The 12,891-nt window shown below is 55.7% G+C and overlaps 1 protein-coding gene and 1 long non-coding RNA gene across 4 annotated transcripts; one reads left to right on the forward strand and one right to left on the reverse strand.

The window, feature by feature from the left end:
- The first annotated feature begins 28 nt into the window (after nt 1–28).
- On the forward strand, nt 29–3,121 carry LOC114673191 (uncharacterized). Of its 2 annotated transcripts, none has more exons than XR_003723883.2 (2): nt 29–985; nt 2,774–3,121. It is a non-coding gene; the product is annotated as an uncharacterized LOC114673191 (long non-coding RNA). The 2 variants fall into 2 exon arrangements; XR_013407299.1 differs by having other exon boundaries at nt 53–985; nt 2,779–3,121.
- MRPL38 (mitochondrial ribosomal protein L38) lies at nt 1,620–9,488 on the reverse strand. 2 transcript variants are annotated; one of them, XM_077972931.1, is made up of 9 exons: nt 9,005–9,488; nt 7,493–7,672; nt 4,987–5,121; nt 4,686–4,894; nt 4,176–4,248; nt 3,957–4,002; nt 2,486–2,644; nt 2,136–2,272; nt 1,620–1,961 (listed from the first exon to the last, which is right to left on the reverse strand). In XM_077972931.1, exons 2-9 carry the CDS (start codon nt 7,635–7,637, stop codon nt 1,825–1,827), a joined length of 1,041 nt encoding a protein of 346 aa, XP_077829057.1. In that variant the 5' UTR covers nt 7,638–7,672; nt 9,005–9,488; the 3' UTR covers nt 1,620–1,824. The 2 variants fall into 2 exon arrangements, with proteins under 2 accessions (XP_077829057.1, XP_001101855.3); XM_001101855.5 differs by lacking the exon at nt 9,005–9,488 and adding an exon at nt 7,767–7,857.
- Between the last annotated feature and the right edge of the window lie 3,403 nt (nt 9,489–12,891).

Genomic DNA, 12,891 nt, shown 5'->3' on the forward strand with positions numbered 1-12,891 from the left:
ACGCGGGGCGGGGCGAGGCCAGGTCCCCGCCCCGGAAGCCGGGCCCTTCTCCGACACCTTCGACCAGCGACCTCCGCAGGGGCCTAGGCCACCCCTGCCCGCCTCGGCCTGGGCCGTTCGAAGGCTCCGCGTTCCGGCATTGCGCCCCTCCCTCCCTCTAGGCACCGCGCCACCCCGGCTGAGAGCTGGGTTCGGCTCTCTCGGGTCCCAGCCTGGCGGGTCCATCCCACCCCCGTGGGCCTTCAGCCCAGGTCCTGGAGACCAGAGGCTCGAAAATCCCGCCCCGCCTCCGGGCTTCTGACCACGGGTCGCGCGGAACCTCTTCTGGACTCATCTGTCAATGGCCTAAGGGCATAGACCACCCGCGCAATCCCCCGGGGCTCGGCGACGAAACGAAAGTCAGTGCACGTGGGCTGGCGGGCTCCCTGCAGACCCGAGCACTGCTGCACTTTTTCCTGGAGCTGGGTTTCGGGCACTTGCCAGACTGGGGTGTCTTCCTTCTCTGGGCTACACGTAATTTTGGTTATTTTAAAGTAAACAGCGAGATGGAAATGTCTGGTCACCAACAGACAGGGACCAGTTAACTGGTATTTTTCAAATGGCCCTTGAATGAGTACACAAACCAGCTTTCAGCTGCAATCAGCATCCCCTCTCCCTGCTGCCCTCTGCTGGGGAGTTTCTTGCCTGGGGTCCGAGCTGATCTGCAGCCTCAGTATTTAGAGGCACTCCAGCATTTCCCCTGCAGCTGAGCAGGCAAGGCGGGTCTGGGGCCTAGCGCCCACCTCCCTGGCAGTGTGTATCAGGCCAGGGGGAACCCCAGGAGAGCAAGGCCTTTCTATCTAACCAAGCTCGGCTGATGTTGCGGCGGCACGAGCTCTCACTGCTGCAGCAAGCACTGCGTCCTGTGTGCGGCCACCGGCGAAGTTTCTGGAAAAAGTGCACGGATCTACCCTCCACCTACTAGTTAGCCAGACTTCTGCTTTTGGTAAGGGAGAAACAAAACACCTAACCGTCCAGCCGCAGGCTCCATGGGCTTTCTGACCCTGAGCAGGTCTCTTGAGTCACGCTGTTACCTACCTAATGTGGCTTCTCCTCCCAAGCATGGGGTGGGGGCGGGAGTCTGTGCAGAGGGTCAGTGCTGGGGCAGGCACTCTCTCTCCAGGGGCCCGGTGGGACCCCCTGGGGCACAAAGCCAGTGCTCAATAAATGCTCCCTCCTGAGCCCAGCTGCTCTGCTCCACTTTTTCGGGGAGCTGGGTTTCAGGCACCTGCTGGATTGGGATGTCCGTCTCCCTTCCCGGGGCCACACCTGTTTTTGGCCCACTGCCTGCTTTTGCTTCGGATCCCAGGGTCCCCGACACCCTCAGAAGATGGAGGTCAGGGTGCACCTGGTGGGGTGGGAGGCAGCCCCTTTCCCACCCATGAGTACAGCTCCATCGGGGTCCTCTGGCCCTGGAACACCGAACCAGGCCAGCTATGGCAGAAATCATCTTTTTTTTTTTTTTTTTTTAATAGAGGCAGGGTTTCATTATGTTGCCCAGGCTGGTCTTGAACTCCTGGGCTCAAGCGATCCTCCCTCCTCAGCCTCCCAGTGTTGGGATTACAGGCATGAGCCACCAAGCCTGGCAAGAAATCATCTTTATTCACATCCCCCACCCCATCACCTGAGAGTCCCTTTCACTCCAAACCCTGGGCCTGATGGGAGGGGGCCACAGAGGGGCTGCCTGAGGCAGGGCCCAGACCCCACAGCGTGGGCCTCTGGAGCTGTGTCTTTACTCCTGCTGCCGATCAATCCCATGCTCTGAAGTGGGCACACTCTGGCTCCTTAGTAGATGCCATAGGTGGGCTCATGACTGTCCCTGTACCGGTCCAGGTAGCGCAGGGGCTGCCGGTGGGGGAACTGCTTCTGCTTGGGGTGGTAAGGGGGCGGCCGTACGAACTCAAACACCGGCTCCCGCATGTCTGCAAGAAGAGCGAGGGGCACAGGGGTGGTCTCCTGTGGCCTGCGCCCCCTCAGGCTGAGGCCTGCCCACCAGGAGCCTGCCGCAGCCTTCCCCTAACAGAGCTTCTCCCTGGCAGGGCAGGCGAGGCCTGGGAGCTCAGGCCCACCCAGTGCCCCAGCCCCATGGCCCTTACCCAGAAGCTGGTGGAAGATGTGGGTGACGGAGTCATCCCAGCGGCACTGGAAGAAGGACAGGCCGGCTGGAGTCATGGCTTCTTGGTGTTTCTTGTAGAAATCAAAAGTGCGGAAGGTCCGCTGGGCTAGCTGATAGCTGTAAGATGGACAGCATGTGAGAGCGGAGAGTGGGCACCAGAGCCCTCACCCCTCCACCCCACAGGCAACCCTGAGAGGCCCCGGGACGCTGCTAGCACCCTGTTCTGCTCTTCTGCCAGCCTCAAGGCTGAGGTCGGAGAGAACTGAGCAAGAGTGACCATTGCAGGGGAGCTGGCCTGAGGCCGGGTTATGTGTTGGGGGTGTAGATTACCAGGGTGAGGGGCGTGCGTCCTCGGAGAAGTCAATCGGCTGGTCCTGCTTGAAGAGCAGGAAGGCAAGACGGTGGATGCCGGAGCCTCGGGCAGGGAAGGGGGGGAGGTAGGGACACGTCACCTGTCCTTCAGCCACCCGGTTACCCGGGATGTTGGTTCTGGGAGGAGGAAAGTCTCCATTAATAACCACTCCAGGGAGGCAGCAGGAGTGTCCCCCCAGCTCCACACACACCGTAGAGGCTGACATGACTCCCTGAGAGGACAACTCTAAGCATTCTCTTTCCTAGGACAGAGGAGGCAGCCAAGCTCTGTGAATGCCTGGACATACTGCAAACATGGGAAGCCGGCTGGAGGAGCTCCGAGTGGGGGACAGGGCTCCAGAGAGCGTCGCCTTGACAGCAAGGCCATGCAGCCTGCTTCCAGGCCCGGGAGCCAGGGGGCCAGCCACAGTCACTGAGGCTAGAAAGCCATGCCACTTTTGGCTGCTTTTCCCTCTGCGTCCTGAAGTCTCCAGGACCTCGTCAGGGATTGTGTGCCCAGCCTGGCACAGGGACGGGCAATGCCTCAGGCATAACTCCCCAGAGGGTCCTGCTGCACAGGTTGGTAACTGCAGTTGAATAAAAATGACAGAAACCAGCCTCCCAGTCACTGTCCCCAATTAACCAGAAGGCTCAAAGTTGGGGTCACTGGCCTGACTTCTGCCCCCTGGCCTGGTGTTCAGAGCCAAAAGCTACCGAGAAGATAGAAGGCAGCCCCATCTGGGCCCAGGGAAGGAGTGCCCAGTGGTTCAAGGAGCACTTGGGAGATGCCACAGCTGCCACGCCTGTCCTGCTCCTTCTCTCATGTGACCATCACAGTCCACAGGTCAGGTTGAGTAAGGCACGTGGTGCCATTATCCCAGTTTTACAGGTGAAGAAATGAGTTTAGAGAGACGAAGGGGCCAGGCATGGTGGCTCATGCTTGTAATCCTAGCACTTTGGGAGGCGGAGGTGGGCAGATCACTTGAGCTCAGACCAGCCTGGGCAACATGGTGAAACCCTGTCTGCATAAAAAAAACAAAAATTAGCTGGGTGTAGTGGCTTGCACATGTAGTCCCAGCTACTCAGGAGACTGAGGTGGGAGGAGCACCTGAGTCCAGGAGTTAGAGGCTGCAATTAGCCATGATTGCACCACTGTACTCCAGCGTGGGGGACAGAGTGACACCCTGTTTCAAAAAAAAAAAAAAAAAAGAAAAAAGAAAAGATGAGGAGGCTTGTGGGGACTGACCGAGGCCACTGCAAACTTTGTCTCCTGTAGCTGTCTTCAAGTAGACACGGGGATCCCAGGGCCCCTAACACCCTCAGGAGGTAGAGGCGGGGGTCACCTCCAATTCAAGTCCCATGGGTAGTCTATGAAACTCAGGAGCAGCTCGGTCCAGGCTCCCAGGTCCTCCTCCCGCCTGGGCAGCACCCCCCTACCCCGCGTACTCACAGCAGCCAGTGGAGGTACTCAGCATCCGGCTCCAGCAGGTGCCCATCTGCACAAAAACACACCTGCTGATCACCGCCCTGCCGACCACGGCCCTGCCACCCCCTCCCTTGTTAGGAGCCAGCGGTGGAGATCTCCACCTGGCCCCTCCCCCAGCTCCCCAGGGCCCTGGCTCATGGGAGGTGAGCGGGGCAGGGGGCTTGGTGAACCCCAGACACCCACCCAAGCTAGTGAGTAGCAACGTCCACAAGGAGCTCTCTTCGGCCTCATAGGTCACCTCTGGTGCTTGGGCAGCCTGGCAGGGAGAGAAGGAAGCTGTCAGCCCCACCAGGGACAGACCAGCTGTTGCAGGGACCCCTGGAGAAAGGGGTGCCCACTCTGACCCAAATGCCTTTGACAGCCCCTGGCACAGGCAGGCAGGCAAAGGGATGCGTAGAGAAGGAGCCCTGCAGAGTTGCCTGTCCAGGCAACAACCACAAAAAAGAAATGTGCCAAGGCCTGGGCAGGAGGGCACACCACAGACAGCAGGCCGGTCACAGGAATGTGCTAAGATGGAGCCTCTTTTTCCTTCATTTTGTTCTATTTTCTTTGAAATTGTCATGGTGGTGTCTTCCAGGAAATCAAAGAAACAGAGAACAACAAAATTCCAAACCCAGGAGCGTCTGTGACACTGAGATGGGATGTGTCTGTGTTTGCACAGGGCAGGGAGGAGGGGCACAGGTGAGCGGTTACCTCGGTTGGAGTCACCTCATTGCCACAGTACACAGGTATCAGGTCGTCCTCACCCACAGCGTAGGCTACATGCAGGGGAACTCGGGGCACAAAGGTGGCACCATGGAACAGGTCTCGGTAGAGGCCGTAATATTCAGCCAGACGCTGCTTATGGTAGGGGCCACAGGTCCTCTCCCACTCGGCCCGCACGGCATCCAGTGGGACACTGGCTGGACAGGAATAAGGACAGTTGGGATACAGGGGGGCAGGGACACACCCTGTACCCCAACTCTGGGATGGCGCCTCCCCTGAGAAGGCTTACCTGTGCGGAGGCGGGCAGCCTGCTCCTCTTCTACGTTGGCCCGAAGATTCTGGATGACCTGTTTCCGTTCCAGTAGCTGTTGGGTCCGGGAGACTTTGGGTGGAGGCAGCCCAATATCAATCTTCTCTTTGGGATCTGGAGAGGGAAGATGTGTTGGAAAAACAGGGTCATGGGTCACTGCAGCCTTAACTTCCCCGACTCAGTATCCTGAGTAGCTGGGGCTACAAGTGTACACCTTCCTGTCTGGCTAATTTTTGCATTTTTTGTAGAGACGGGGTTTTGCCACATTGCCCAAGCTGGTCTGGAACTCCTGAGCTCAAGTGATCTGCCCGCCTCGGCCTCCTACAGTGTTGGGATCACAGGTGTGAGCCACTGCACCCAGCCATGGTAGCTAATTTAAAAAACCTTTGAGAGATGGGATCTCATTATGTTGCTCAGGCTGGTCTCAAACTCCTGGCCTCAAGTGATCCTCCTGCCTCAGCCTCCTGAGTAGCTGGGATTACAGGCGCCCGCCACGGCACCCAGTGAGGGGCAGGCACATCTTCTTGGTTAAACTGTCTGTCCCTACCTAGTTCTCTCATTCTGTGCTTCAAGCTCTGCTGCTCAAGCTTTCCCCATGATTCACAGAATTAAAACATACTGTTCTACTTCCCAGACCTGAACAGGATGTAATTGGGAAGCAAATCAGATGCAACTTGAGGTTGTGTTTTTTTTTTTGAGACAGAATCTCCCTCTGTCGCCCAGGTTGGAGTGCAGTGGCGCGATCTCGGCTCACTGCAACCTCTGCCTCCTGAGTTGAAGCAATTCTCCTGTCTCAGTCTCCTTAGTAGCTGGGATTACAGGCGCCTGCCACCATGCCCGGCTAAATGTTTTTTCGTATTTTTAGTAGAGACAGGATTTCACCACATTGGCCAGGCTGGAGGTTGTGTTTTTCTGATCCCCAAACCAGGTCACAGTTTTGTCTAAGTCATGGGAAACTGAAGTCAATGGTCCTCAATTATAGTTGAGATCACCTCCAAGCCTGTTCACAGGTGGCTATGAACACCCAGCTGTCCTGGCTAGAGTGAATGACTGATGCTAGAAGGACTTACAGAAGTGCTTCTCGGCCAGGTGCGGTGGCTCATGCCTGTAATCCCAACACTTTGGGAGGCTGAGGCAGGGGGATCACTTGAGTTCAGGAGTTTGAGACCAGCTTGGGCAACACGGTGAAACCCCATCTCTACTAAAAATACAAAAATTAGCTGGGCGTGGTGGCGCAGGCCTGTAGTGTCAGCTACTTTGGAGGCTGAGGCAGGAAAATTTCTTGAACTCAGGAGGCAGAGGTTGCAGTGAGCCATCGCACCACTGCACTCCAGCCTGGGAAACAGAGTGAGCCTCCGCCTTAAAAAAAAAAAAAAAAAAAAAAAAGAAAGAAAACTAATAACGAAAACATACTGAGCCCACATCAGAGATGGCATTAGGCAAAAATGCCAATGAATTGTATCTTTTAATCCTCGTGGTAATTTTGTAGCAAAGACACATTTTATTTTACAGTTGAAATAAGGTCAGGGACATTGTCCCCGAGAGGCTGAGCTGGGATTTAAATCGGGTTATTCAGATTCCATGCTTGTGCCTTTAACCACCACAAAACTGCCTCTATAAATGCTAAAAACAACAACAACATATACTCCATAAACTGTAAGCTCCTTAAAGGTTGGGGTCTTTTTTTTGAGACGGCGTTTCGCCCTCGTTGCCCAGACTGGAGTGCAATAGCGCGATCTCGGCTCACCGCAACCTCCGCCTCCTGGGTTCAAGCTATTCTCCTGCCTCAGAGGCTTCCCGAGTAGCTGGGATTACAGGCATGCGCCACCACGCCGAGCTAATTTTGTATTTTTAGTAGCGACAGGGTTTCTCCATGTTGGTCAGGTTGGTCTCAAACTCCCGACCTCAGGTGATCCGCCCGCCTCGGCCTCCCAAATTGGTGGGATTACAGGCGTGAGCCACCGCGATCGGCCAGGTTGGGTTCTTTTTTTGAGTCACCCTGCCCAGGGCTTTAATTTCATTCAGCAAAGTATTGCACACGTACATCCTTGCACTGTTCAGGTGCAAGGATCCAATGGAGGGCAAGACAAGCAGGATCCCTGTCAACAGCGCGCTCACAGTCTGGGGACAGGCAGCGCACAGAGTCAGAATGCAGTGTGGCCAGAGCTACCTAGAGTATTTTAGGCGCACAGAACGACATGCACAGAAAGTCAGATGGTCAAGATTTTAGGAGCAGATATTTTAGGAACTGGAACTCTAACAGTAGGGGGAGCGAATTTTCCAAGAATGAGGCGCAGAAGGTGTGAACAATCCCGGCGTGATGAAGCTGCCAATAGAGCACACAGGTCTGCAGGCGGGCCCTCCCATCCTCGCCAGCATCCACAGGGGCGCTGACAAGGCTCGTCCAGCACCCGGGGAAAACGCCGGCGGGTCCCCTTGAGTTCCCCGGATGGTGGCTGCAGCCCCTGCTCCAGTCGCCCCGCACCTGTCTTCTCCCCGAAATGCTCCCAGTAGGTCCGCCACCAGTGCGGGGCCTTCGCCTCCTGCTCTGCCTGGCGCCGGTAGCGGTCGAAGCTCCGGTACTTCTCCAGCCGCTCCAGGTTGCTCACGTCGATGTCCTGGTTGGGCATTGGCCCCAGCGGGGGCGTCCGGCGGCCGAGGACGGCTGCGGGCAGAGAGAAGACGTAAGGCCGGCGCCCCAGAGCTCGCGCGACAGCCCGCCCCCACCCCACAGAGCTGCCCACCCCCAAACCCCTCACCCGAGGTGCTGAAGGCACGCCCTCTCCAACATCCGCACGGCGCGGCTCGCCACCAGGGCGCCGCCATCTTCCCTCCGGCGTGCGTCATCGCGGCCGCCACTAGGACCCGGGCACAGGTGGCCAGCGCGGCGCCTGAGCGCAACGCGGCAGGCCGCGTCCAGCCCCGCCCAGGCCCCGCTCCTAGGCCCGCCCCCGTGTCCCGCGCTGCGGACCCTGTCGCCTGTCCCGGAGGCCCCTGCACCGTCCGCCTGGGGCGGAGGTGGAGGTGGCCGCGGTCTGCAGGCGCCCGGCTCCGGAAGTGCCCGTTGGACGGCGGGGCGGAGCTGAGAGCAGCCAGGCTCTCGCCCACGGCGGGCCACCAGGGGGCGGCACAGACCGGGGTCGGCCGGCGGGGCCCTCCCCCAGCCCCTGGACGCGGCGCACTGAGTTCCCCAGGGGCGCAGGCCTGGTTGGGAGAAGGGGTGCGAACTCCGATTCCGGACTCGGTCTGCTTGGGTTTAAAACCCAGATTGAGGGCTGGGCACAGTGGCTCACGCCTAGAATCCTAGCACTTTGGGAGGCCGAGGCGGGTGGATCACGAGGTCAGGAAATCGATACCATCCTGGTCAACACGGTGAAAACCCGTCTCTACTAAAAATACAAAAATTAGCCGGGCGTGGCGGCCGCCTGTAATCCCAGTTACTCAGGAGGCTGAGGGAGGAGACTCGCTTGAACCTGGGAGGCAGAGGCTGCAGTGAGTCGAGATCGCGCCACTGCACTCCAACATGGGCGACAAAAGTGAAACTCCATCTCTAATAATAATAATAATAATAATAATAATAATAATAATAATACAAACCCAGATTGTGGCCGGGCGCAGTGGTTCATACCTGTAATCCCAGCAGTTTGGGGGGCCGAGGTGGGTGGATCACTTGAGGTCAGAAGTTTGAGACAAGCCCTACCAACATGGCGAAACCCTAAAGATACAAAAATTTTTGTATCTACTAATGATACACAAATTAGCCAGGCGTGGTGGCAGATGCCTGTAATCCCAGCTACTCAGGAGGCTGAGGCACAAGAATTGCTTGAACCTGGGAGGCAGAAGCTGCAGTGAGACAAGATTGCGCCACCACCTTGGTGACAGAGACACCATCTCGGAAAAAAAAAAAAACCCAAAAACAAAAAAACCCAGATCGTGACCTTACTGTCTCCCTTGTGGTTTCCTCATTTGGGAAAAAGCAGGTAATACTAGTGCTTACCTGACAGTTGTCAGGATGAAAAGATTACCCTCTGGAAAGCACTTGCAGTGGTGCGTATCAGTTAGCTCAACTATCTGCAACTTCCTGTTATCCACACAAAGGCGGAAGTGTCCTGGTTTAAAGATGCAGATGTGAATGCTTCTGGCAGGACTCAGGCTTGCTCTTGTGATCCAGTTCTACAAAGGCAAAACTTGGTAGATTGGGGAATCTGGGACCCTCCTCTGCCCCAGCCCTGGCCCTCCTGCCCTAAAAGGCAATCTTCCAGCGCACTTTGCCCCCAGAGGCCATGGGGCCTTTGTACATGCTGTCTCTTCTGTGTCTCACCTCCTCACTTCCCCACCTTGGCCTGGCTACCACCCAGCCCCAGGAGAGAGGTCTCGCCAGGAAACCTGCTCTGACATCCCAGGCCAGGGCTGGTGGTGACCAGGCCAGTGGCTCTGGCACCAGCAGAAGCTTGGCCCTCATAATCACTTTGAGATGGAATGAGAATGGAATGAGGGTCTCTCCATCCAGCAGGAAGTGGCCACACCTTCCACTGGTTTTCATAAACAGCAGCCAAACAGCTAAACCTTTCACCGTCATTTCTAATTCACCCTGCAGTATGCACCTGCTACATGCTAAATGTGGAGGGGAATGCATGGGGGCAGTCACACCCAGTCCTGCTTGTCAGGAGTTGCTTATTGTGAAATTCCATACTGCAGTTATGCAGTACAGGAGCATAACTGGATTGTGTGTGTTTACATCGTGGCTGTTTAACCTTGTCCTTTTTTTTTTTTTGAGATGGAGTTTCTGTTGCCCAGGCTGGAGTGTATTGGCATGACCTTGGCTCACTGCATTCTCTGCCTCCCAGGTTCAAGTGATTCTCCTGCCTCAGCTTCCTGAGGAGCTGGGATTACAGGCATACACCACCACGCCTGGCTAATTTTTTGTATTTTTAGTAGAGATGGGGTTTCACCATATTGGCCAGGCTGGTCTGGAACTACTGACCTCAGGTGACCCGCCCGCCTTGGCTTCCCAAAGTGCTGGGATTACAGGTGTGAGCCACCGCGCCCAGCCACCTTGTCCTTTTGTTTCTGAATCCTTTTCTTCATCCTCTAAACCCACCCATCCTACCCCACGACCCTCCCAACCCTCTCCAGATGAAGATGTACGGGGCCTCGGCAGTTGGCGTGAAAGCCGCTGGCCACCCAGGTGGCGATGCATTCCTCCATTCTTGTCCTCTAGCTGTCCCAGAACTCTTAATGGTGCTTGCTTGGATATTAACGGTTTGAGAGAGGCCTCACATGGATTCCCACATGTACCAACTTGAAGCAAATAACGATTAATATCTTGAAACTAGAAACAGTGGCTCTACCATTTTTAAAAAATATATGGGGTCACTGTGTTGCCCATATTGGGCTCAAGCCATCCTTCCACCTCGGCCTCCCGATAGCAGCTACAGGTGTGTACCACTGTACCAGTACTTTTTTGAGACAGTATTGCTCTGTCGCCCAGGCTGGAGTGCAGTGGCCCGATCTCGGCTCACTGCAAGCTCCGCTTCCCAGGTTCACGCCATTCTCCTGCCTCAGCCTCCTGAGTAGCTGGGACTACAGGCGCCCTCCACCACGCCCGGCTAATTTTTTGTCTATTTAGTAGAGACGGGGTTTCACCGTGTTAGCCAGGATGGTCTCGATCTCCTGACCTCGTGACCCACCCGCCTTGGCCTCCCAAAGTGCTGGGATTACAGGCATGAACCACCGCGCCCAGCCCCTGCACCAGTATTTTTTAATCATTACATTCCACCAATATTTCTTTTTCTTTTCTTTTTCTTTTTGTTTTTTTTGGAGACAAAATCTCACTCTGTCACCCAGGCTGGAGGGCAGTGACATAATCTTGGCTCACTGCAACCTCTGCCTCCTGGGTTCAAGCAATTCTCCTGCCTCAGCCTCCCAAGTAGCTGGGACTACAGGCCACACGCCACCATGCCCAGATAATTTTTGTATTTTCAGTAGAGACAGGGTTTCACCACATTGGCCAGGCTGGTCTCGAACTCCTGACCTCAGGTAATCCACCCACCTTGGCCTCCCAAAATGCTGGGATTACAGACGTGACCCACCGCGCCCGGCTGCAATATTTCTCTCTCTAAAAGGAACTGAATGAAGCACTTGGGTTATGATCTTGTTTACAATTTTGAAGGAAAAAGAAAGAGCAGCAGCTACACAACACTCATTTCTGCACTCAGCCCTCTCCAGTGTCTGTGGCCTGGGAGAAGGCTGAATGGGGTAATTAGGATGCCTGCCACACCCTCATGGTGGTGACAGGAATGCTGAGCGCTCACACTGAGTAAAGTGCCATTATAACTGAGTGCCTGTGGAATGCCTCTGCTTCGCTGTCCCCCCGGCACTGTATACTCATCTGTGACACCACCCAGTCACCCATGCCAGGAACCTGAGTGTCCTCCTCCACACGTCTTCCTTTCTGACCCTCCATGACTGGCACCAGGTCTGAGGGGCACTTTTCTGTGGGCCCTCCCTGCCATACCTGGCACAGTCCCGCCCACAGTCTGTCCCCTGCACCATTGCCAGCTGCCTTCTCACACATCCTCTGTCCTCACTCTACAGACACAATGGGTTTTCTTTTGTCTTTTTTTTTTTTTTTTTTGAGATGGAGTCTTGCTGTGTCGCCCAGGCTGTAGTGCAGTGGTGCAATCTCAGCTCTCTGCAACCTCTGCCTCCTGTGTTCAAGCGATCCTCCTGCCTCAGCCTCCCAAGTAGCTGGGATTACAGGCACACACTACCATGCCCAGCTAATTTTTTTGTATTTTTAGTAGAGACAGAGTTTCACAATGTTGGCCAGGTTGGTTTCAAACTCCTGATTGCAAGTGATCCACCCACGTTGGCCTCCCAAAGTATTAGGATTACAGGCGTGAGCCACCGTGCCTGGCCAATGGGTTTTCTAAAATACAAATGCGGTTCAACTGTTTAAAATCTTCTAGTGAAGACCTGAAAATTTGCCCTCGGACAAATTTGCCCTGAAAACTTGCACATCTTTAACAAGATATGCAAAGCCCTCTCATTCTAACCTCTTCTCCCTACTGTCTTGAAGGCCATGCTCTCCCCTGTGGGTCTCCCAGCACTGCCCTCCCAGACGTGTGTGCTTGATCACCTGCAGATCCTGCAGGTGGCTGCCTAGACGCCAGCTGCCCTTGAGCTGACGTGCCCATCCTTAGACCCCCCAGCTCTTTGCACAGGTCTGCCTCAGGACTGGTTGAGTCTCTTTTGCGGAGAATCAAATTTGAGACTTAACCAAGGCTTCCAACGGGGTGTGTGATGCTTCCCTCCTCAGCCCCAGAAGCTCCTGAAGAGATCTTCCTCCCACACCAGCACCTGCCAGGAGTGTAGCCTGCTCCTCTGGGAGGTAGGAGACTGGGGTGGCTGACAGCCTGGGACTTGGGGATCAGACAGAGCAGAACTCAAATCCAGGCGCTACTCACTGTCACCTCAGGCAGGTTATTTAATCTGCCCGGGCCTCCGTTTCTGCATGTTTGAAGCAGGGCTAATAGTACCCTTCTCCTGGCTGTGGTCCAGCTGCCAGGTGCCACTGGAGACTGTAGGTGCTGGAGGGGAGAGGCACGTGGCCAGAGGCGCCTGGTCCTGACCAATCTTATAGGCTGACTTTTTTTTTTTTTTTTTTTTTTTTTTTTGAGACGGAGTCTTGCTCTGTAGCTGGGGGGCTGGAGTGCAGTGGCCGGATCTCAGCTCACTGCAAGCTCCGCCTCCCGGGTTTACGCCATTCTCCTGCCTCAGCCTCCGGAGTAGCTGGGACTACAGGCGCCCGCCACCTCGCCCGGCTAGTTTTTTGTATTTTTAGTAGAGACGGGGTTTCACGGTGTTAGCCAGGATGGTCTC

The sequence above is a fragment of the Macaca mulatta genome, chromosome 16 (assembly GCF_049350105.2).
Source record: "Macaca mulatta isolate MMU2019108-1 chromosome 16, T2T-MMU8v2.0, whole genome shotgun sequence".
Classification (NCBI taxonomy): domain Eukaryota; kingdom Metazoa; phylum Chordata; class Mammalia; order Primates; family Cercopithecidae; genus Macaca; species Macaca mulatta.

Bases quoted from the DNA above. Each gene is read 5' to 3' on its own strand.
- MRPL38 (XM_001101855.5), bottom strand. From the start codon at position 7,854: ATGACGCACGCCGGAGGGAAGATGGCGGCGCCCTGGTGGCGAGCCGCG. The intron at 5,122-7,492 runs GTGCGGGGCGAC...TTCCCTCTCCAG, and splicing joins GCATTTCGGGGAGAAGACAG to ATCCCAAAGAGAAGATTGAT. The intron at 2,273-2,485 runs GTAATCTACACC...TCCATCTTACAG, and splicing joins GACGCACGCCCCTCACCCTG to CTATCAGCTAGCCCAGCGGA.